This window comes from Hypanus sabinus, chromosome 11 (genome assembly GCF_030144855.1).
Source record: "Hypanus sabinus isolate sHypSab1 chromosome 11, sHypSab1.hap1, whole genome shotgun sequence".
NCBI lineage: Eukaryota > Metazoa > Chordata > Chondrichthyes > Myliobatiformes > Dasyatidae > Hypanus > Hypanus sabinus.
In genome coordinates this window covers 64781341-64802869 of record NC_082716.1, presented here as the reverse complement: position 1 = coordinate 64802869, position 21529 = coordinate 64781341, and the positions used below count along the sequence as shown (strand labels likewise).

The following is a 21529-nucleotide window of genomic DNA, read 5'->3' as shown; positions in this document are numbered from 1 at the left end:
GCCCTCTCATGTTAGTCATTTTCAGCCCTGGGAAAAAGCCTCTGACTATCCACACGATCAATGCCTCTCATCGTCTTATACACCTCTATCAGGTCACCTCTCACCCTCTGTGGCTCAAAGGAGAAAAAGCCAATTTCACTCAACCTATTCTGATAGGGCATGCTCCCCAATCCAGACAATAGATTTCATGGACTTCTGTCAGCCCCTTTCATTCTGGTCCACAGGATGTTAAACAGATTCTACTACTTAATTTCTATCATCTTTAAAATGATTTTCCTACCCCTCACTTTTGAGAGTTCCAAAGGGATCATTCCCTTCACCAGTTTCCATCAACATTTCTCATGGCATTTTTCTATGCAAAAGCTTACCTATTTGCTTCACTTCAGACCAAGCAGGATTCTAAACATCTGGATGAACAAGTGGTTCATTTGTGTTCCTTTCAATGTAGTGTCCTGATTTCAACATGCACAGTAATGTTGGGGATTGAGGGGCTGCTTTGGATTTTCGGTTTGCAAGGGTGACCCTGGGCTTCCAATTGTCTATCACTTCAATTTTCTATCCCAAACCATTCTGACTTATTGCTCTGTTCCTTTGAAGTCAACATACACTTGAGTAACAACATCTAAACTGGGCAGGTTATAGCTCTGAGATCTTGATATTGAATTCAGAATTCAACAACTGTAGACAACTACTCTTTGCAGTGTGCATCAAAACTGATCATTCTAATGAAGAGCCATTAGTCTGTAATTTAATTATAGATGCTGCATAAAGAGCTAGATATTTCAAATAGCTGCCTATTCTCTTCAGATTTCCAGAACTTTTTCATAGATGCAACTTTGTTTTACTCTGACCCCTTCTCATTTCCTGGTAAATTATCTACAATTAATAAGCCTTCACTCCTCTCCCTCAGCCAATCTCCACTGTTCCTAGTATCATTGCGTCTCTTTACTTCCCTTCTATTTAATTTATCTGTCAATTTAGATCTTTATCTTTAGATTTCTAATCAGTACTAATTTTAAAGAAAAATCCATATTAAGCATTTCTGTCAGCACCAATGCTGTCCTGTAGAGTATATCTCTCTTTTTTAAATTTCAGATTTGTGGCATTTGTGAAGTTTTATTTTAGGTTTTGTATTAATAACGTGAAGAAATTGCTGATCCCTGTATATCTGTATAATTTGGATAAACATTTATTAGATACTGAAATGCTAACATTACTTAACACATAAACACAATTGAATGCGACAAAATTATCAAACCAAAAAGACTGATTTGTTTCTAAAGTTACAGATGATTATTAGTAACATCAGAGGTGTGTTGGGATGTAAAACATTGAAGTTTGAAATTGTTCCATGAGGAGATAAATTGTACAAGAGGTTATAAATAGGCCACATTTGACATGATGCTCTTCATCTTCCCTGATCTAAAGACCATTTCTTACCACCGAACCAAGGATCTTTAACTGGGTCTACCTTGCTGATGCAAGCTTTGGCCTGAAATATTGATAATTTCTTTCCTCCTACAGAGGGTGCACGACCCGCTGAGTTCCTCCAGTAGCACGTTATGTGTTGTTCCAGTTTGCTGTGCTATTCCCCATATGCTTCTGTTACCCTGTAGTACCAGTCATTTGCCCAGTAATTCCACATAGATTTGCACAAAGATCCACTTGATTGAACAAAGTCAATTAATAAATTCACTGTTCTTTTCTGTTTTTATTTCTGATTTCCAATGTCTGCATTTTTGTTTATTTTTCAACAATGCTGGAAATGTGGCCTTGCTACCTGTCAAAGATATTCTGAGCAGGGCTTGTTCTGGGCCATCAGCATGCTGGATTACATTGTGTGAATCTGTGGCCTTGTGCAGAATGTGATGTTAACGGTACACACTTTCTTTTAGTGCATCCTCTTTAAATTGACCTCTTCACCCCTGTAGCTTCCATGTGTACAGGCCACATTATATTACGTTTGTGCAAGTTGGCATTGCTGTTGTGGATATCTTGTTTTGGGTTATGACCTTGGCTTCACAAACAGACCTTTAACTGAGAAACTGCAGTACAGTGCTTCGAGAGCGAAGTCTTCCCCTGATCTTGTTGTGGCTGAAGTACATGTATTCTCCACAGATTAGAATATTATGGAGTACATAACCTGGACCTTCATCCATTCTTTCACTTTTTTGTACTGTCATATCATCTCTATCTTTTTGTCTGGATTAAGGAACTTGACCTGAAACATTGACTGTCTATTTCTTTCCACAGATGCTGTCTGTCACTATGTTTATTGCTGTAGATACTGGCACCTGCAGTCTCTAGTGTCTCCAAAGTTGAATCTAGACTATCATTGTCTTCATGGTTCAGACACAAAGATGTTCATAAGAATCGTTAATAGATCTGGGTTGTACAATACTGGGGTGAAAAAAACAGTTCTGTTTGTGATTTGACAATGTACAAAACCAAAGCTGTTGGTCAGAATTGTAGATTTAAAGAAATAGGCTTGAAAATGAATTTGGACAAAGTAGTGATAAGACATGTTTCTGGCTACCAGACAAAATTGACATGTAAACAAATAGTATGTCTGGATGAGCAAATGGTATCTGTTAAATCAAAAGAATATGTCCATTGTTTTGCTACTTTTGAAACAAAAGTTGACATCTTATTGCTACTAGTTTGTTGACTGAACATAGCTGACAGTCCCAAAAGCAAGTCAAGATTTTAACACCACTATAGCTGAACTAATGATACAACATCAACCCTATTTCATCAGCTGATGTAGGGTACAGTTGTGAGAATGACCATAATATTCTGAACTTGGTATTGCAAATAAACTTTGTGTGCTCCATGTTGGGATTCATATTTCTTAGCTTTGGATATTGGTTAAGAATGTTAAAATCTGTAAAGTTCTTTGAACATTGAGTTCTTTAAGAGATAAATTTGCATGGTTGAGCCATTCTTATTTTATTGTAATGTTAACAGGTCTTTGTTCAACCTGAATCAGAGATAATGAATGCCATTTACCTAAAATTTATAAGTGACCTTTTAGATGATGTGTATAATGTTTTCAAGCACAGCTTCTCATGCTAAAAATAAAATGAACATATGACCGAAGGGCTACTGTAAAATCTTACATTTGTCCTTAGCAGCTGGGTAGAGTGAGGGCCTCTGAGAATTTAAGTGAATAGCCCAATTGAAGGGTTATCAGTTGTTAGCTGCTGTAAGATGCCTGGGTCTGGTTGTAGTAGCTGAGACATATGGTGTCATTATTGCATCAGGCTGTGACCAGCTGTTGAAGGCAGTGAAAGACTACATTGTTAGATGGTGGCGCCAACCCGGGTAGGCCATTAAGGTAGCAGGAAGTAGTGCTTAGGCAGCCTAAATATAGACTTGTAGATAGTCCAGTTCCATGATTTTTACTGAGGAGAAGTTCAGACAGTCTTGACGATCAAGGGGATTTTGCTCAGTTGAAATGGCCAGCTCATTTAAAAAACATTAGACTCTTCGAGATTTGCTTCGAAAGCATAAAACATCTATAAACATTGGGAATCTATGCCCAATTTGGTTCTGAAATAATGTACTGGAAACTCATGTTGTGTGATCTTGCTGGAGCGGGGCCCTTTTATTTTCCTTTTTGCAGAGGAGGTAAAAGATACTTGAGCATCTAAATTTTTTAGAATTGTGATTTTTATTTCTGTGCTTAACATTCAGTCGGGGGTATTTTATTATGATAAAATGTAGTGTTGTTTCAATTCAATGAAGTGTAAGAAAGGGTCTAAAAGAATTCTTTGTTCAAAATTTTTATACCTATTTGCATTCCTTTCTTTGTCATTCATGATTTGTTTGTGGTCAGTTCCATTGTATTTTAAAGGGTTGTATTTCCACTCACAATATGACATTATTAGTTGCTGTTAAGCTATTGAACTGTCCATTCATCATTAATAACCCCCAATCATTAGTTTAACTATGTTCATGTAGTAGCAAAATTGGATTCCACTGCTTGCTTTTCATGGACCTGATATGAGGTACAGAAGCTGATTGAGGCAAGACATTCAATTAAAAATATTACTAATAACACCTTTTCTGAAGTAAATTGTGGTAAATTGTTACTGAAAACAATGAAGAGGCGAACAAAGGCAAAGTGAATTCCAGGGATGAACTGTGCTGGTATGTTGTAGAATCGATGCAGACTGAGTGAGTTATTCAGAGAGAAGTCGAGGCAGAGGAGTTCCCATGCCTGTACAACTGGCCTAGGTGTAGAGCCGGAATGCTTTGGGTGCTGAGTCAATTTAGGGAAATGAAGAACTGTTCGAGCAAGGTTGAGAAATCTGGGCCCAGAGCAAGTTGCTGGGCACCATGGTCTGTGCTCAGAACCTTTCGCTGCAGTGGTGGCCAGGTCCTAGTGTAAAGTATGATACACAGTTTGGATGCTGGCCCAGACAGACTGCAAAGACAGGATGTTGGGATCAGAGGCAAGAGCTGATTTGACTCGCTGTCCCGCAGTCTTCACTGCTCTCTCCATGGCACTCAGGCTATGAGCACTGTCCTGGCTTCTGGGCTCTGTACTCACTAATATGATGGACTAATACTGAGCTTTTGGGCCCGCACCGGACTGCTCTGGGGTTCGGATCTATGGATTCATTTTGGTTTGGAATATTGTTATTCACTTTTATTGTTTGCATGATTTGTAGGGTTTTCCCCCCTTTCTCTGCACATTGGGCGTTGGTCTTTATGTTTTTTAAATTACGGGTTTCTTGCTTTGTGACTGCCTGTAAGCAAGCAAATCTCAAGGTTGTATAATTTATACATTCTTTGATAATAAATGTACTTTGAAACTTTTGATTGACTTACTTCTAGGGTGCCTAAGACTTTTGTGCAGTACTGTATTTGTCAATGTGAAGCAAAGAGAGATAATGCAAATCTGGTGGGACAGTGGATGCTGGGAATGGCGAGGGTGGAGCACTCTGGGAGGGGGGTGCGACAGGTGGCAGGGAAGGAGTGCCAATGCATGGGTGATATTGGTGTAGACATACCCAGCCCTGAGACACTGGACTAACTCATTTGATTCCAAACAATTGGTTTATTGATTATTACAGAATGTCATTTTCACTCCTGGCCCTTTCTAGCATCTCCAAGCCTGAATGCTTGAAACTGCAGTGAGCAGTTTCTTGCTACTTATTTCTCACCAACTATCAGTGACAAAAATCACTGCGTTCTAAACATAAACACACAAGTGATGCAATTTAAAAACTCTTCGCTCTAAGCATCATGTAGTGTCTAACAGCCACACAAGTGCACACGGCAGACGTAGGTTAGAAAACGTTTGGCTAACAGTTTCCTGCCCCAACTAATTGGCACAGTATCCCAAATAAACAGAGGTAATCCCATCTATTTTCTCAATTTATTTGTGTTTTTAAGAGTTGTTCCAAATAAGCAGCTGCTGTGATTAACCGAAGACCCAATTAACCAGTATTGAGAATTTTCTCCTTTTTACTTTATCACTTACCCACCCTTGTCATTTTGTCCTTTAACATTTTGTGTAGCCTGTGTTGATGCTTCCTTCTACTTGCAGATATCCAGTGCAATGATCTATGGGACAATCCTCAATTTGTGAGCTTGAGCAATGAATAATAATGATCCTTCAAGGTTATAAGTATTAATAGAAATCTTGCCACACTTTTTTTTTGATTGTCTGATATGCAGAAGTAAATTTTATCTGCTTGATTTAAAAGGCTCAAAGCTCTTGGTGTATGTTATTTTGTATTTAGATGCCTAGGATATGTCTAGTTGTGATAACTTAGCATGCAACATCTATCCAAATTGATCTTAAGAATGTAACAAAGCCACTCCTTTGGATTCCTGCAGTTCTTTTGGTGTACGTACACCAACAGTTTTGCTAAGAAAAAGGTTTCAGAATCTTGAGCTAACTTCATTTGTCAAAGCAGATACTGAGCAATCATATGCCTCGATTATACTTTCTGAATGGTGAAATATTTAGGGGAATTGCAAAAGATGATCTTTTTGGTCCTCCAAAATTGGTGGTTATGAATGAGCCCTCAAGATTTTGGTTATATATTTTGACTGTCAGTGAGGTTAGTTAGCTTCTCTTGGGAGACTTTTTGCTTTTCATCTGTGTGGCCAAGTGCTAGTTGTCTGTTTTAAACTGAAATCTGTCTTGAATCATGTAAGAATAAACTGCTCATTCTCCTAAGGAACAACAAGTTGATCTAAATTTTTCAGTATATACTCATCAATGAACATGACTGCTTCTGCGTGAATAAAGATCAGAGATGATGGGCAATCTTCAGCTGCTGAAAAATAATTTGTCCTTCAATCAATCACTGCCTTGATTAGTCACTCTAGCTCAGTTCTAAATATTATTCATTTTTGGCCTAACTACTGCAAGGAACTGAGTAATGCTGTAACCCAGAATCATGATTGGTGAACAGACAATTGGTTGGAGCCACTTAAAAAATATAGCTAATGCTACCTTCTCTCTTTTCTGGTGATCACAATTGCTTTGCCTAATAATAATCCTTGTTAGAAAATGTGGTTATTCCAAAGTAAAGTCAGGATCAGCTTTGATGGTGATGCTCCTCTCATGATATAGTTATGCAGTTTGCTGGGTTTACTTATTTGAAATTGAAAGTCATTTCAAGAAGGACAGTATTAGTAGGTTTGTACAAGTTTTGAGAAAAAAAAATCCGTTATAAAAGGCTGATGATTCACAGCTCTGCAAAAGTCTAAAATCAACATGAGGTTGATTGTGTGTTAGGGTCTGAACGTTTACTTAGTTTTTTTCCTTTAATCTATCTAAACCCTTGGTGTGAAATACCAATCACTATCTCTTGGGTTTCTCTGCTTTAAGAAAGTAAGTAAATCTTGTTCTGGATGATATTGGCACACCCAGGTTATAAAAGGGTGCAAAAGACTAATTAGTACTACCCAGCTGTTTGGTACTGCATCCTGGCAATTTAAATAACTAAACTACTCCATTTAAAATTAGTGAGTGCTCTATGAGATTATAACCAAATTTTGCAGCTTCTTATTTGTATCTACTGCAGTGCAATTAGTGCTAAACTGAATAATGTATAGGTTCAATTAGAATGTTCAGAAGGCACAATTCGAATGCTGTGAGTTAATTCTTTGAATGTTATGTAACAAGCCTCTTGTTGAATAGATTCTCATTTCATTAACATGTTTGACAGAAAAGTCTGAGAATTGAAATCTCAGAATGGACTGAATGGTGTGAATGGACTGTCTGTCAAAATAAGCAACAATTATTTCAATTGAATAACTTCAGCCTAATAGAATCATGATCTTGAGTGCACTGTGTGACTTAAACAAAGAAATGGAATTAATTTGATTTGTATTTAGGATTAGAACATAGAACAAAGAGCAATACAACACAGGAACAGGCCCTTCCAACCCACACTGTTGTGCTGAACCAAATAAATTGGTAATCAAATGGCAAACTAAGCTAATCCTAATGCCCACATCCTTGTATTTTTCTCTCATTTGTGCTCCTGTCTAAACATATAGAACATAGATTATAGAAATGACATTTTCATTGTCGAATTGGAAATTCTTGCTGGTTCCTGAGTAGCAACAACTTTGCAGTCCTCAGTGGCTTGAAGAGCCAAATTGCTGTGTACACATGTTGATTGGGATCTTGAGCCAGTAGTTCATGTAACTCTGATATTAAAAGTGTTATGTGTTGATTCCACCAATAATGCTGACAATACAAAAAGAAAAAAAATGTAAACTTGTCTTAATTAGTACTGAGATATATCCATTGCACACACCGTTGTTATTTATTAAATGTAGAAAACAGCAAATTTATTTTGTGATCAAGAAATCAAAAGGAACAGGTACATGGATTTCTTATTGCTCTTTAGGGATACTTGGAGATCTACCTCACTGAAAGCATGTTTGAAAATGCATTCAGCAACACACAATGTGCTGGAGGAACTCAGCAGACCAGGCAACATCTATGGAAAAAATTACAGTTGATGCTTCAGGCCGAAACCCTTCAACAGGATTGTGTGTGTTGCTCAGTTTTCCAGCATCTGCAGATTTTCTTTTGCTTGGGATTTAAAAATGTATTTGTTGGTACAAATGAGAAAATAATAGTATGGAATGAAAGAACAAATGTACATTTATGGACATCAAATATCGTATTAGGATGTTCCAAGTTGATTCAAAGCTATTGAAGTACAGTATACTGCGTTTAAGGACCCATATACTATTATACTATTAAGGACCCATATAAACCACTGTAATATAGAGGAACCTGTGATCTAAATGGTTAGAATATTTCAAGATCCTCCCATTCTTAAATTGTGCCTTGCATCTCCTCTTTGCTGACAATAAACACAGGCACACTTCAGGGATACATGTTTAGTCCACTGCTCTCTTCTCTCTACACCCAAAAAATGTGGCTAGACGCAGCTCAAATGCCATCTATAAATTTGCCGATGAGACATCTGTTGATGGCAGGATTTCATATGGTGGTGAGGAGGAGTACAAGAGTGAGGTAGATCAACTGACTGAGCGGCGATGCAGCAACAACCTTGCACTCAATGTCAGTAAGACAGAATATTTGATTGTGGACTTCAGAAACGGGAAATCAAGGGAGCACATACCAGTCCTCATCAAGGAATCAACAGTAGAAAGAGTGACATGCACAAAATGCTGGTAGAATGCAGTAGGCCTGGCAGCATTTATAGGAAGAAATACAGTCGACGTTTTGGGCTGAGACCCTTTGTCGGGACTAACTGGAAGAAGAGATGGCAAGAGATTTGAAAGTAGGAGGGGGAGGGATGAAGCTAAGAGCTGGAAAGTTGATTGGTAAGAGGGATATATTGCTGGAGAAGGGAAAGGATCATGGGATGGGAGGCCTAGAAAGAGAAAAAAGGGGAGAGGAGCACCAGAGAAGATGGAGAGCAGGCAAGGAGTGATTGTGAGAGCGACAGAGAGAAAAGAAAAAAAGGGAATAAATAAATAGATAAATAAGGGATGGGGTAAGAGGGGGAGGGGGCATTCATGCCATCAGGTTGGAGGCTACCCAGATGGAATATAAGGTTTTGTTCCTTCAGCCTGAGTGTGGCTTCATCTTGACAGTAGAGGAGGTCGTGGATAGACATATCAGAATGGGAATGGGATGTGGAATTAAATTGTGTGGCACATTAGAAAGGTTAGAAAGAGTGAGCAGTTTCAAGTTCCTAGGTGTCAACATAAGATTTATCCTGGGCCCAAAATACTAACCCATCTGGTATTGAGGGGCCATTCCACAGGATTGGAAAAAGTTGCAGAAAGTTGTAATCTCAGCCAGCTCCATCATGGGCACCAGCTTTCCCAGCATCAAGGATAAATCTTCAAAAGGTGATAACTCAAAAAGGTGGCATCCATAATTAAGGATACCCTTCACACAGGACATGCCCTTACCCCATTGCTACTTTGAGAACATACAAGAGCCTGAAGAGAGACACAGCATTTCAGGAACAGCTTCTTCCCCTTCACTATCAGATTTCTGAATGGACAATTGAACACTACCTCACTATTTTTTCCTTTCTTTGAGCTACTCATTTAATTTATTTTTATATATACATTGTAATTTATAGATCTTTAAATTATTATGTATTGTAATGTACTACTGCTGTAAGACAACAGATTTCATGACCCTATGCCATGATATTAAAACTGATTCTAATTGAGGTATTTTACATTCAAGATTGTCCAAGTTCATTGTTTTTTAATTGTACACTGTATACTGCCAAAAGAGACAACATTTCTCCAGACCAAGGTGCACAGCACAGTACATATAACTCAGGTACAAGCAAATTAACAAATAGTAAGGTCCATATACAATACAAGTTTAAAAACTCAACAGTATTACGCTACTGGTGCTTCATATGTGATGAGACCTGAATGGTGGCAAGGAGTTCAGTAGTATTACAGCCTGGGAGGAGAAGCTGTTTCCCATCTTAACAGTTTTGTCCCAGTGCTATGGTACCATATGCCTGATGGTATGGGATCAAGGAGATTGTTGTATGGATGGGAGGAATCACTGACAATGCTGCAAGCCCTGTGTACACAGTGCTCCTGATAAATATCTCTAATGGGTGGAAGAGAAAACTCAATGATCCTCTCAACAGTCCTTGCAATTTCCATACCAGATGGTGATGCATTGGTCAGTATACTCTCAATAGTGCTCCTATAAATTGGTTAAAATTACAGGATGGGGCTTCACTCGCCTCAACTTCCTCAGGAAGTGTAGAAGTTGCTGTGCTTTCAGGACCAACAAGGTGGTGTTGAGTGACCAGGTTAGATCATTTGTTACGTTCATTCCCAGAACTTGGTGCTCTTAACCCTCTTCATGGAGGAGTGGTCTATGTATAGTCCGCAATCATCTCTCTGCATGACAATTGTCCACATTGAGACTGAAGTTGTTGTGCTGGGACAATTTTACCAAACTCTAAAACCTTGTCTTTGTACACTGTCCTGTCATTGTTATTGCCAACCACTGTTGTGTTATCAGCAAACTTGATGATTCGGGTTGAACTGGAGATCGCCATACAGTCATGCATCAGCAGCATGAACAGCAGTGGGCTGAGCACACAGTTCTGGGGAGTGCCGATGATCAGTGTGATGGAGCTAGAGATGTTTTTACCAATGTAGATTGACTGTGGCCTTTCTGGCAAGAAGTCCAGGAGCCATTTATAGAGATGGGTGTTGAGACCCATTGAGGACAGTTTACTCAGCAGCTTCTGAGGTATGATTGTGTTGAATGCTGAGTTGAAGTCAGTAAACAACATCCTGGCATAAGGCACCATCTTCCAGGTGGGACAGGGCAGAGTAATGTGCAGAGGCTAGGGCATCATCAGTAGACTAATTTGAGCAATAAGCAAACTGAAAAAGGGTCCAATATAGCAGGAAGATGGGATTTAATGCATCCATAACCAGCCACTCAAAGTACTTCATTACTGTTGAGTTCAGTTCCATTGGACAGTAGCCGTTGATGCAGGTTACTGCTGTTCTCCTGGGCACTGGTGGCCATCTTGAAACCTGAAGGGACATCAGACTGTTCCAGAGAGATATTGAAGATGTCTGTTAGATTCTTTGTTAGCTGGTCTGTATAGTTCCTCAGCACCAGGCCAGATATATCATCAGATCCCGCTGCTTTATGTAGATTGACGCTGGCTAGGGTTTTCCTCACATCAAGTTGCTGCCAGACAGTGTGCTTGCTGTTCGGGGGGGGGGGGGGGGGCGGTTTGGCTGGGGAAGAGGGGCCTTCCTTGGCGGCACATGGTTCTGAGCATCAGACCAAGCACAAAAGACATTCAGCCTCTCAGGAAGAGAACCACAGAGTGCTGCTGGGTAAACTGTCCTCAATGGGTCTCAACACCCATCTCTATAAATGGCTCCTGGACTTCTTGCCAGAAAGGCCACAGTCAATCTACATTGGTAAAAACATCTCTAGCTCCATCACACTGATCACCGGACCACCGGCACTCCCCAGGGCTGTGTGTGCTCAGCACGCTGCTGTTCATGCTGCTGACGCATGATTGTATACAGGATTCAGTCTTTTGTGGTCTGAATCCTCTGCCATATGAATCTTGTGTCTCTGGTGTCACAGAAATGGGTGCATATTCTCTGTGAATAATCCCATTTTGCCTTCCCGATGGTGCTGGACAGCACACCTCTTGCTGACTTGAGAGGTGTCTTATCCCCTGATCTAAAAGCAGCATCCCGCTCTCTCAGCATTACTCATACCTCTGCTGTCAACCATGGCTTTTGTTTGCTCTCACGTAGGTGTGTTTAATAATAGTGACATCTTCAAATGACTTCTCTCTCTAACCAGTGACAGATCTCACTTATCCATTGATATTAATGTGATGATCATTAGTAGCTACCTCACTGAACGTGCTGCAGTCCATGTTTTCAAAACAGTCATATAACACTGTGGTTGCTCTTAGCATGACAGATAGGTGGGGAGACGGAGCAGTTTTGTAAGTACCAAGAATGATGGTATAAACCAGGTGGAATGTATTCTCACCTCTAGAAGTAAAGTGCACATGCTGATAGGATTTGGGGAATTGTTAAGTTTTTATGTCATTTCCAGTAAACAGGTGTAAAAGAGAACAAAATAATTGTTACTCCAGGTACACAATAAGACAAAAATCACAAGAATAACACAAAAAGGGCAATCCTCTGATGGGAGTAGGACAAGCAGCCCACGAGCAGGATGGGTATGATTCTTCATGATGTTCCTGGCCCTTTTCTAGCACCTTCCTGTATATAAATCCTTCATGCCGGTGATGCATTGGGCAGTTTTGACCAACCATTGTAGAGCCTTCCTGTGTGCCGCAGTGCAGTTTCTATTCCATGCAGTGATGTAACATGTTAGGATGCTCTCACCTATGCATCCATAGAATGATGTGAGTATAGTATAGTCCAGCTCTCTTCAGTCTCCTCAGAAAGTAGAGGACCAGAAGTCAAATATAGTTTAATATTTCATTTGGAAGATGGCATCTCTTACAGTGTGTTACTAAACAAATACTCAGCCTGGATCAATACTTGACCAAAATCTCTGGACTGGACTTTTGTGACTTCTATGTTGGAATCACACAACAGAACAAGATTGATGTATGTTTGACAGACAGGAAACAGTGTGTTTAATGAGTGTTGTTTAGATTGTAAAGGATTTGATCATGTTTTCATGAGATCAGTGATGGATCTGTATAATACATTGTTTTCTTCAAATAGTTTGGATTTGTAACGTGGAAGCAGAAACTCAAAGTGCTGACAGTGCTAAATGGGTAGGATTTGCTTCTGACCGTACGTGTGGAAGACCTTACGTGTGGAGGAAAAGCTGTGTGGTGGCAGATGCAGCTTCATGTGAAAAGTTATTGATGATGTACATGTACAAGACAAAGGGTGAAATATTTCTTAAAATATAAGCAGTTATTTATTAAATAAAAAGGGCAGAAGTAGTAAGAATGAGTGCAATCCTTACTATTAATCTGGTTTTGATGAAGTCTCAGACTGTGTAATTTTGAAATCATATTACAAGGAGATTGAGGATATTTGAGTATAGACAAACAAAATTCATCAGGTGGAAGCCCAAAATGGTGAGATAATTATGAAGAAATAACATACACTTGTAGTTGAGTGCTCCTCTACTTCCTTAGGAGCTTGTGAAGATTTGGCATGACATCTAAAACTTTGACAACTTTCTATAGATGTGTGGTGGAGTGTATATTGACCGACTGCATCACAGCCTGGTATGGAAACATTAATGTCCTTGAACAGAAAATCCTACAAAAAAAAATAATGGATAAGGCCCAGCCAGTTACAGGCAAAGCCCTCCTCATCATTGAGTGCAGTTACATGGAGTATTACCGCAGGAAAACAGCATCATCAGGGACCCCCACTGCCTAGGTCGTGCTTTCTTCTCGCTGCTGCCATCAGAAAGAGGTACAGGAGCCTCAGGGCCCATGCCACCAGGTTATTACCCCTCAATCATCATGTTCATGAACCACAGGGGATAACTTCATTCAACTTCACTTGCCCCATTATTGAAATGTTCCCACAAGCTATGGATTCACTTTCAAGGTCTCAATCTCATGTTCTCGATATTTATTGCTTGCTTACTAACGTATTTATTTATTATTTTCTTTCATTTTGTTTTTGTGCAGTTTGTAATCTTTTGCACACTGGTTGTCCATCCTTTTGATGTGGGCTTTCACTGATTCCATTATGGTTATTGGATTTACTGTGTATGCCCACAAGAAAATGAATCTTAGTCTTGTATATTGTGAAATGCCTATACTTTGATATAAATTTACTTTGATCTTTGAGTGAGAACATTGCCCAGGGCTCTCTTCAGTACTTTCAGAATCAATATCATTCTGGAACCAACAGAGTTGTGATAGTACCTTCCCTGATCTGCAGTAAAAGGAGAGGGGAGAAAATTAAAACTATATGGTTGCTTTCAAGTTATTCAAAATAGTTTGCATTTATTTGGCTGCAAACTTTTCTTCATTGGCTGTTTCAACAGCATTTACAGTATATGAATGCAAAGCATCTCAATCTGGGAAAGTTGTTATGTAAAGACATTTGTTTCTTCATAAAAAGCAATACGCTTAATTGTCTGAAAGAGCAAAAGGTTCACAAAACATGAACTTTTCTATCTTTGCTCCCATATAGGTAATATATAAAAGGAAGGAAAGAGAAACAATTGAATTTGGTTTTTTCATTGGTGACTGACAGGCTAAGTCTGAAAGGGTTCATTATGTATATTCCTTTGGAAATATGATTCTTCACTATTTTGTGACTATGTACTGAGGAATGTTCCCTATGAATAGCTAATTTAGTTAGGTGGCAGGGATTTATATGCAAAATGGAAACTGTTTCGACATGTCTATTTTCTCATGTGGCAGTAACCTCCACGATCCATTAGGATAGGAATTGACCAGCCCAAAATTCTTTCCGTAGATTCTTTAGAATCTTACACCCACACAGCTGTGACAAAGTTGGACTCCAAAGTGCTGCAAGAGAATGTCTTTAACTGTGGAACTTGAAAAGGAACTTCATTGTTGATAGATACAACAAAGATGAGTTCTGGTGCAGTGCTGCTGCCGTCCAGTAGTTTTGAAAAAGATAGGCGTGGAGTGAACTGCTCTTTCATTGAGGCTGCGACTGAGCCCCTACCCTCTCCTTCTGAGTTCTATAACATTGAAGGTATGTTATGAGGAAATTGATGTAAAAGTGCAGTTTCTTTATTCCAGTATGCTGTAGTTCTCTTTATTCACCAGTATTAGTATAAATTAGATTTGTAATTGGCACATGTTCACTTGAACTTAACAACAACAGTAAAGCTGAACAAAATAATAAGTGAATGTGTCAAGTGGGAGACTGTTTAATATTTAGTGATAGTTCTGATTTTTCTAGTATTACCTATTAATTGTTGGACATATTATATGATATGATCATTAAGTATTCCTTTTGCGAGGGATTACCTCTTCAGATATTTGTTTCTCTAATTAGGAGATGGGCAAGAGATGCTGCTAAATGAATTGAGATAGGGAAATATTGCAAAATTTATAATTGTATTGATAATGAGATCATGTTCAACAGAAATTAATGCATTGCCATATTTTCACAATCTCCTTAAAGATGCTTGGCTAAAGCTGTACACAGATCTTAACTGAATCCTGAGACGGAACTGACCAAAATTTTGAAATGCTAAATGTGTCTTCTGCCTGAATTTGAATCAGTTTTGGCACTGATTTACTTCTGTAGTATCATTTTTGTCAACAATGAATAAAAGTTACAAGATTGTATACAGTATTTTGATGATACAATTTTATTGTGTCTAACAGCAAAGATGCTTTTTGGATGTGAAGGCTAGTTCTTCAACTACAGCAGTTTGTTGGAATTCTACTTATTTGTTCTTGTCACCATTTTGTTTCTTTGACTTATTTCACATTATTAGCAGTTGTACAAGATATAGTTGGCTCATACCTTGTTTTAACTGTCTTTAAAATCCTGAGCAGAGGTTAGAGGAAAAAAGTTGCTTATGTTTCTGGACATGTGGCAGGGAGTTGGTGCAAGTAAAGGATCTGGAAATGCCCCAAATAGAATTTCGATTTTCAAAATATAGAGACAAACTTGTCCAAAAATGCATTCAATCTTCTATCTAGAAGCACTACTCAAGGAGATCCAATACAAGTATTTCTGAGGTGTTACTCCAGAATCAAATATAATCCTCAGGTTACTTTGCATTCATTTCATGTTGCTTTACGTTTTCAGACAAAATAAGGTCAAAATACACCGTAATTTGTAAAAGCCTAATGCTCTTGCACCCCTATTATTCATGCTCTCCTGTATATTGAGCTATATTATTTTTAATTCCACTTTATGACAAGAAAGTGTGTTTCATTTCTGCCATACATTAATAATATTTATCAAATCATAAGAGCACAAAAGCCTCTTTTAATACTATGCATCCTCGTCCACACACTATGTATTTCATACTTGGACTTACTTTGTCTTGATATCTTTATCTTTATAAAAATTTACTGTTTTTGTTAGTGCATTTTCACTAGGTACTGTGATAAGTGATTTGGATATTTTGATAGGAAAATATAAAAGTTAAATGCTAATGTGCTGCTTGTTAAGTGTTTAAAAGATATCTTTCGAAGGTTTTGGTTAATTTTAAATTAGTGCATGAAAATACAACATTTACATTTATTCATATCACGTGATAAGGACAATTTGCCATGGCACTGGGCATTAAGTCTTGAAAAGTTGTTTTGCCTGATTTTTATCAATTCTCAAATGCTTAACTCATTTCATCTTCTTTGGGTACAGTGATATAATGGTATGTGAATAGATTGATATCCAAATAACTGAAGTCATGAGTTTAAAACGAACCAATAATAGAACTTAAACTGAGGTAATTAAATAAATCTGACAATGAAATAGCCAATTATTGAAATTAAAACTCATCCATTTACTAATCATTTTCAAGGAAGGAAATTTGCCTTTTACCTTTCTGGCCGATCTGTGAATCCACAGTTAGATCAGTGTTGTTGACAATCTGTCCAGGGACTTACTGGCTATTTTACTGACACCCACTCACCAACTAATAAAAGAATATATAAAATATTATTGATGTGCTTGTTTGTACATTTCTCATGAGGTTTAATCTCTCTTTACAGAAGCTTTGCACCGTCCATTTGGTTCTGACATTGATTCTCAGACGTTGAATGAAGCAGTGAGGTGGAGTTCAAAGGAAAACCTCCTTGGAGCTGCTGAAAGTGATCCTAATCTGTTTGTTGCACTTTATGACTTTGTTGCAAGTGGTGATAACACACTAAGCATAACTAAAGGTAAGTAGAAATCTTTTTCCATCAACTCCTGCATGATTTGAGGCTAACTTCCGCATCGTGAAGCAGATGCTGTGAAATCATCACCCATTTTAAAAAATGCACAAGCACCAGCCACTCTTCACTGTCATTGAGGCATCTCATTTTTAAGCCCATGGAACTCTGTAAAAAGGGAAATGTGACAATAAAACACATTCCTGTAAGAAACTTTACACAGTAAAAAAAAACTTTATAGGACAATTATCTGGAAAAAAGTTAACATGCTACAAGCCTGACAGCAGGTTTGGCCAAAAAGATGCACTTTAAAGTGTGACTTAAAGCAGAAAAACAATTCAGAGCTGTTTTGCTTACTGGGTTTTCAAGCATTCAGGATTGGATATGCCAGAAACGGCTGGGAGTGAAAATGAAGTGATTTCACTATTTCAACAAGTTAGGAGCTACCAAGTATTCGTAAGTATCTACAATCCACTTGAATATTGAAATGAAAATGAAGATTTGGAAGACGCAATCAGTGAAAGGATTGTATGAAGACAGTCCATTATCTACACTAGGTGTCTGCTGATTTTGTTAATTTACAGTCAATCAAAAGAACATGGCAACACTCAGGATTAATCAACGTGTTTTTTAAAAATTATTAATTGAAATTATTAAAAAAAAAATTCAGGTTTCTTGCTTTGTGACTGCCTGTAAGCAAACAAATATCAAGGCTGTAGAATTTATGCATTCTTTGATAATAATAAATATATTTTGTACTTTGAAGTAGGTTTACTATGTATAACTTCATGTCCCTGCAGGCAGCCACAAAGCAAAGAAACCCCATTGAACCCATTTATAAAGAAAAGCCCATTAAGCACCCAATGTGCAGGAAAAACAGATCGTGTAAACAATAAAAGTAAGCAAGTAACACTCAGAACTGCAATTCACAAAAATGAGTTCACAGCCATGAAGCTAGTTATCACAGCAGCTGATCCTGGAGCCTGATACTTTCAGGCCACAGTCTCAGTTCAGCACAGAGGTAGATCACGCAGAGTAGAACACTGGCTCATCCCACTCCTCTGACCTGGCACTTAAAATGGCCAAACGGCAAGTTAATCCTCACTCTCAGACCTGGGCCATGCTGCTTCAATATGCTCTTGGGCCTGGGCTCTGCTGCCTTAATTCAACCCATACTCAACCTTTTCAGTTTTGCTTCACACTAAACCAAAGCTTCTGCTTGTTCTTCGCATTAGGGCCCATGACCCGCCACGTTGATTCTTCTTCACCTTGGTTCTGTTGCTTTGAATAGCTTCCAAGGCCACTCCCAACAGCCAAACATTGGCTCATTCCCCACTTTCGGGCCCGGGCTCCACTGTCTCAATTTGGCCTGTATATGCCAAGCTGCAACCATCCTGCACCATCATGATTTTAGTTCAGACCGCAAAAAGCCAGGTCGTACAAGCGGTTCAAAAACTGAACTCCAAAAGGGATGTTACAGGATATTGATTGCAATGATCATTTTTGAGAAAGTGTGATTAATAAAGTAGTTAATAGTTACTTTTGCTGCCAGCAAATTTTTGTTGTGCTTCACCAGTACCATTTTAAACCAGAAGCTGTTGATAATTATTAGGAACTAATACTGTAGTTGTATTGATAATGTTCTAAATATTCAGTTTTTCATTTAAGTAATTTGTTACTTAGTTAAATAGTAGTTGTCTTTTTTTATATATACCTTTTAACAATTTCCATGAAACTTCAGCTAATTGGGCAGACACTTAATTAGGCCAAAATGTACTGGTTTCTATGTATCCCAGTTAACTGGAATCTACTGTATTATGGTTGCTTCATACAATCATTTGGCCATTCCAAACATGGCTAGCTCAAATGCTGTGCAAATTAATTTTCAACGATTAACTATAAAATTAATCTGTTAAAGTATTTGGGAGGACTCCATGCTAGTATCCTGCTGTTGGTGATGTTCAGGTATATTATAAAAGCTGCAGTCTTTCAATACTTAAAGCAAGATGACCCAAATTTGTTTAGGACTTGTGGGTTGCCATTGGTCACCGTATAAACAATTCATATTTATTTGAGGCAGGACAGCAGTTTTAAACTAATTGTATAGCGATAAAATAGATTATAGATCAGTGTTCTAAATTATATTTGAGGTTTGGGTGGATTGAGTCATCAGTTTCTCACAGCAAGTATGAGCAGAACCACTGCAGTGAATTGCATCTTGAGCTAGTTGACAGAAACCTATATATACAAACATCTTCATTTAACAGTGCTTTTCATTTTGGATAAAGCAACTGAAAAGATGCAGGCCTGGGGCTTGCTAGTTAAAATGCAAGGAGGTCCCAAGAGAACATACCAGCAGATTTTAGATTTTTCTCGAATATTCAAATATAAAAGTTGCTGACAAATTTCTGGAAGTGAATTTGTTATTGCACATAAGATGAGTTGGCTGAAATTCCCCAGCATTTAAATTGGGGAAATGTATTTACAAAGCCTGTGCATGGATACTGCAAACCAGTTTGTTTGAATGGAAATTTTACAGCCGCTGGAAAGAAAGGTATCTGCAATACTATTTCCAATGATGAGGCTTTTTTTGATATAATAATTTGTGCTTTCATTTTTTAATCATTGATTATGAATGCTAGTGTTAACAATTTTGATAGTAAAATTGTGGTATGGCTTTGCTGCTTGTCAAAGGTTTTCCCAGCAGTTTTGAGGGCACATTCATGCCCCATTTACCCAATGAGGTGAGCCTCATGCTGCACACAAGAACCACCATGAGAATATCAAGCCTAAGAAGCTGTCATCCAGCATGTTTTCTTTGCAGATATAAGGTATCGGGCAAATTTGGAACCATTGCTTATCTTGGTTCCAAGTGTGGATAGCAAGACACATACAGCAAAATCAGCAACAAGGTCAATCCAGTAGTGAAAGGGGTTGACTGGTTTAAGTATTTGATGTAGATTTTGGTGATCAGAATTTAAATATAGCTGAGATTGATAAGATGTAAACTTCATCAGCAGCTGGAAATACCTACTTATTTCAGGATTGAGCATGCCATTTTTTCATCTATATTTGTGCCTAATTCTAGAGCTCTGTCACTTAGGATCTGATTTTTGGATGATTTTCTATGGGATTTTCATTTCATTGTGGAAAGATAATTTTATAATTGGATGTTCTATTTGATTAGATTCTACAGATCAAAGAGACTTCGATACCCAGTTAAGTTATAGAAATGGTGCAGTGTGTTTGATAGTCACAATACTCTAAAAGTAGTGTTGGCAATTTTATTAGGTATTTCTAGAGGATAAATAAAATCTCCCTGGTCCACGTAACCTCAGACCACTTGAGTTTTGCAATTGTTGTTCACAACTTCGACATGAAATTTGCGATGAATGAAGAGAACGGGATGATTTTCTACAAAAGTGGATTTTTTAATGTGGAGATTAGATTTTGATGTTCAACATTGCAGAAAATTACTTCCAATGGGTAAGCTCTTTATAATGGTCATCTTCTGGAGCTAAAAAACAAACTCAATAAGGATAGATTTACTAAGGGCAAGAAGTGAAGTCATGTTGTTCAGCACCAGGTCAGATGGATGATGGAAGAAGGGAGCATCTAATTAGCTTATTATCATAGCACCTATTTGATTAACCACTGGACAAAGAGCAACTTTTTGAAATTTTCTCCATAAATTGATAGCAGTTATTTCCTTTATTTTCTGCCAAGGAAGTGCCAGGACTACTGAAAGGTATGTGATGTTGATATGCAGATTTACATTATGATTTACAAAAGGCTGAATCAATCGGCTGCAAGTTTTATAATACAAAGATATTAAGACTAAAGACACACATGATGGGAATTAAATTTCCTCTATTTTTTTAAAGATTTCTTCAGAAGAATGGCACAAATTATTAGGGATCCAGGAAGTCACTTGAGTGTTTCATCAGATTTTTGTTACTAATTTAACAGGTGAAAAGCTGCGTGTGCTGTGCTATAACCAGAATGGTGAATGGTGTGAGGTGCGCTCAAAGAATGGCCAAGGATGGGTCCCCAGCAATTATATTACACCTGTAAATAGTCTGGAAAAGCATTCCTGGTACCATGGTCCTGTCTCACGCAGTGCTGCTGAGTACCTGCTTAGCAGCCTTATCAATGGAAGCTTTCTTGTCCGAGAAAGTGAAAGTAGTCCAGGACAGCTATCTATATCTCTCCGCTATGAGGGGCGAGTTTACCACTACAGAATCAACACCACACATGATGCCAAGGTCAGTAGTTAATCTGAGTGCATATTCTTTTACTTTATTTGCATTTAGCTACACCATTGTCTGCCTTTCTTCCTATTACCAGAATTTGATATGTCTCTGAATTTAAATAGTGACTGCTGATTACTCCAGTGGGAAAAATAATCATAGCAATCATAATCCTGTTACCATGTGTGCTACTGTTGGGTCATTTGACAGGAATATATAGTAAAAATGATAAATACTCCTCTAAAAGCAAGCTCTTAATTCCATCACAGTAGCAGATGATTTTAGGTTTCTAGGATTAAGTGTGGGATTTTGAAGTGTAAATTCTTAATTTACTTTGAAAGGATATAATTCCTATCCATGTCACTGGATGAAGGCATGCTGTCTGCTGTATAGCCCGTGGAAGCT

The 21529-nt window shown here is 38.1% G+C and overlaps 1 protein-coding gene across 10 annotated transcripts in view; it reads left to right on the top strand.

Moving 5' to 3' along the window:
* abl2 (c-abl oncogene 2, non-receptor tyrosine kinase) overlaps positions 1 to 21529 on the top strand; it is a 153873-nt gene that overhangs the window by 104489 nt on the left and 27855 nt on the right. For all 10 annotated transcript variants that reach the window (XM_059984532.1, XM_059984529.1, XM_059984531.1 and 7 more), the window contains exons 4-5: positions 16713 to 16883; positions 20844 to 21139. In XM_059984532.1, coding sequence (XP_059840515.1) covers positions 16713 to 16883; positions 20844 to 21139 — 467 coding nt within the window. The remainder of the gene's footprint in view (positions 1 to 16712; positions 16884 to 20843; positions 21140 to 21529) is intronic.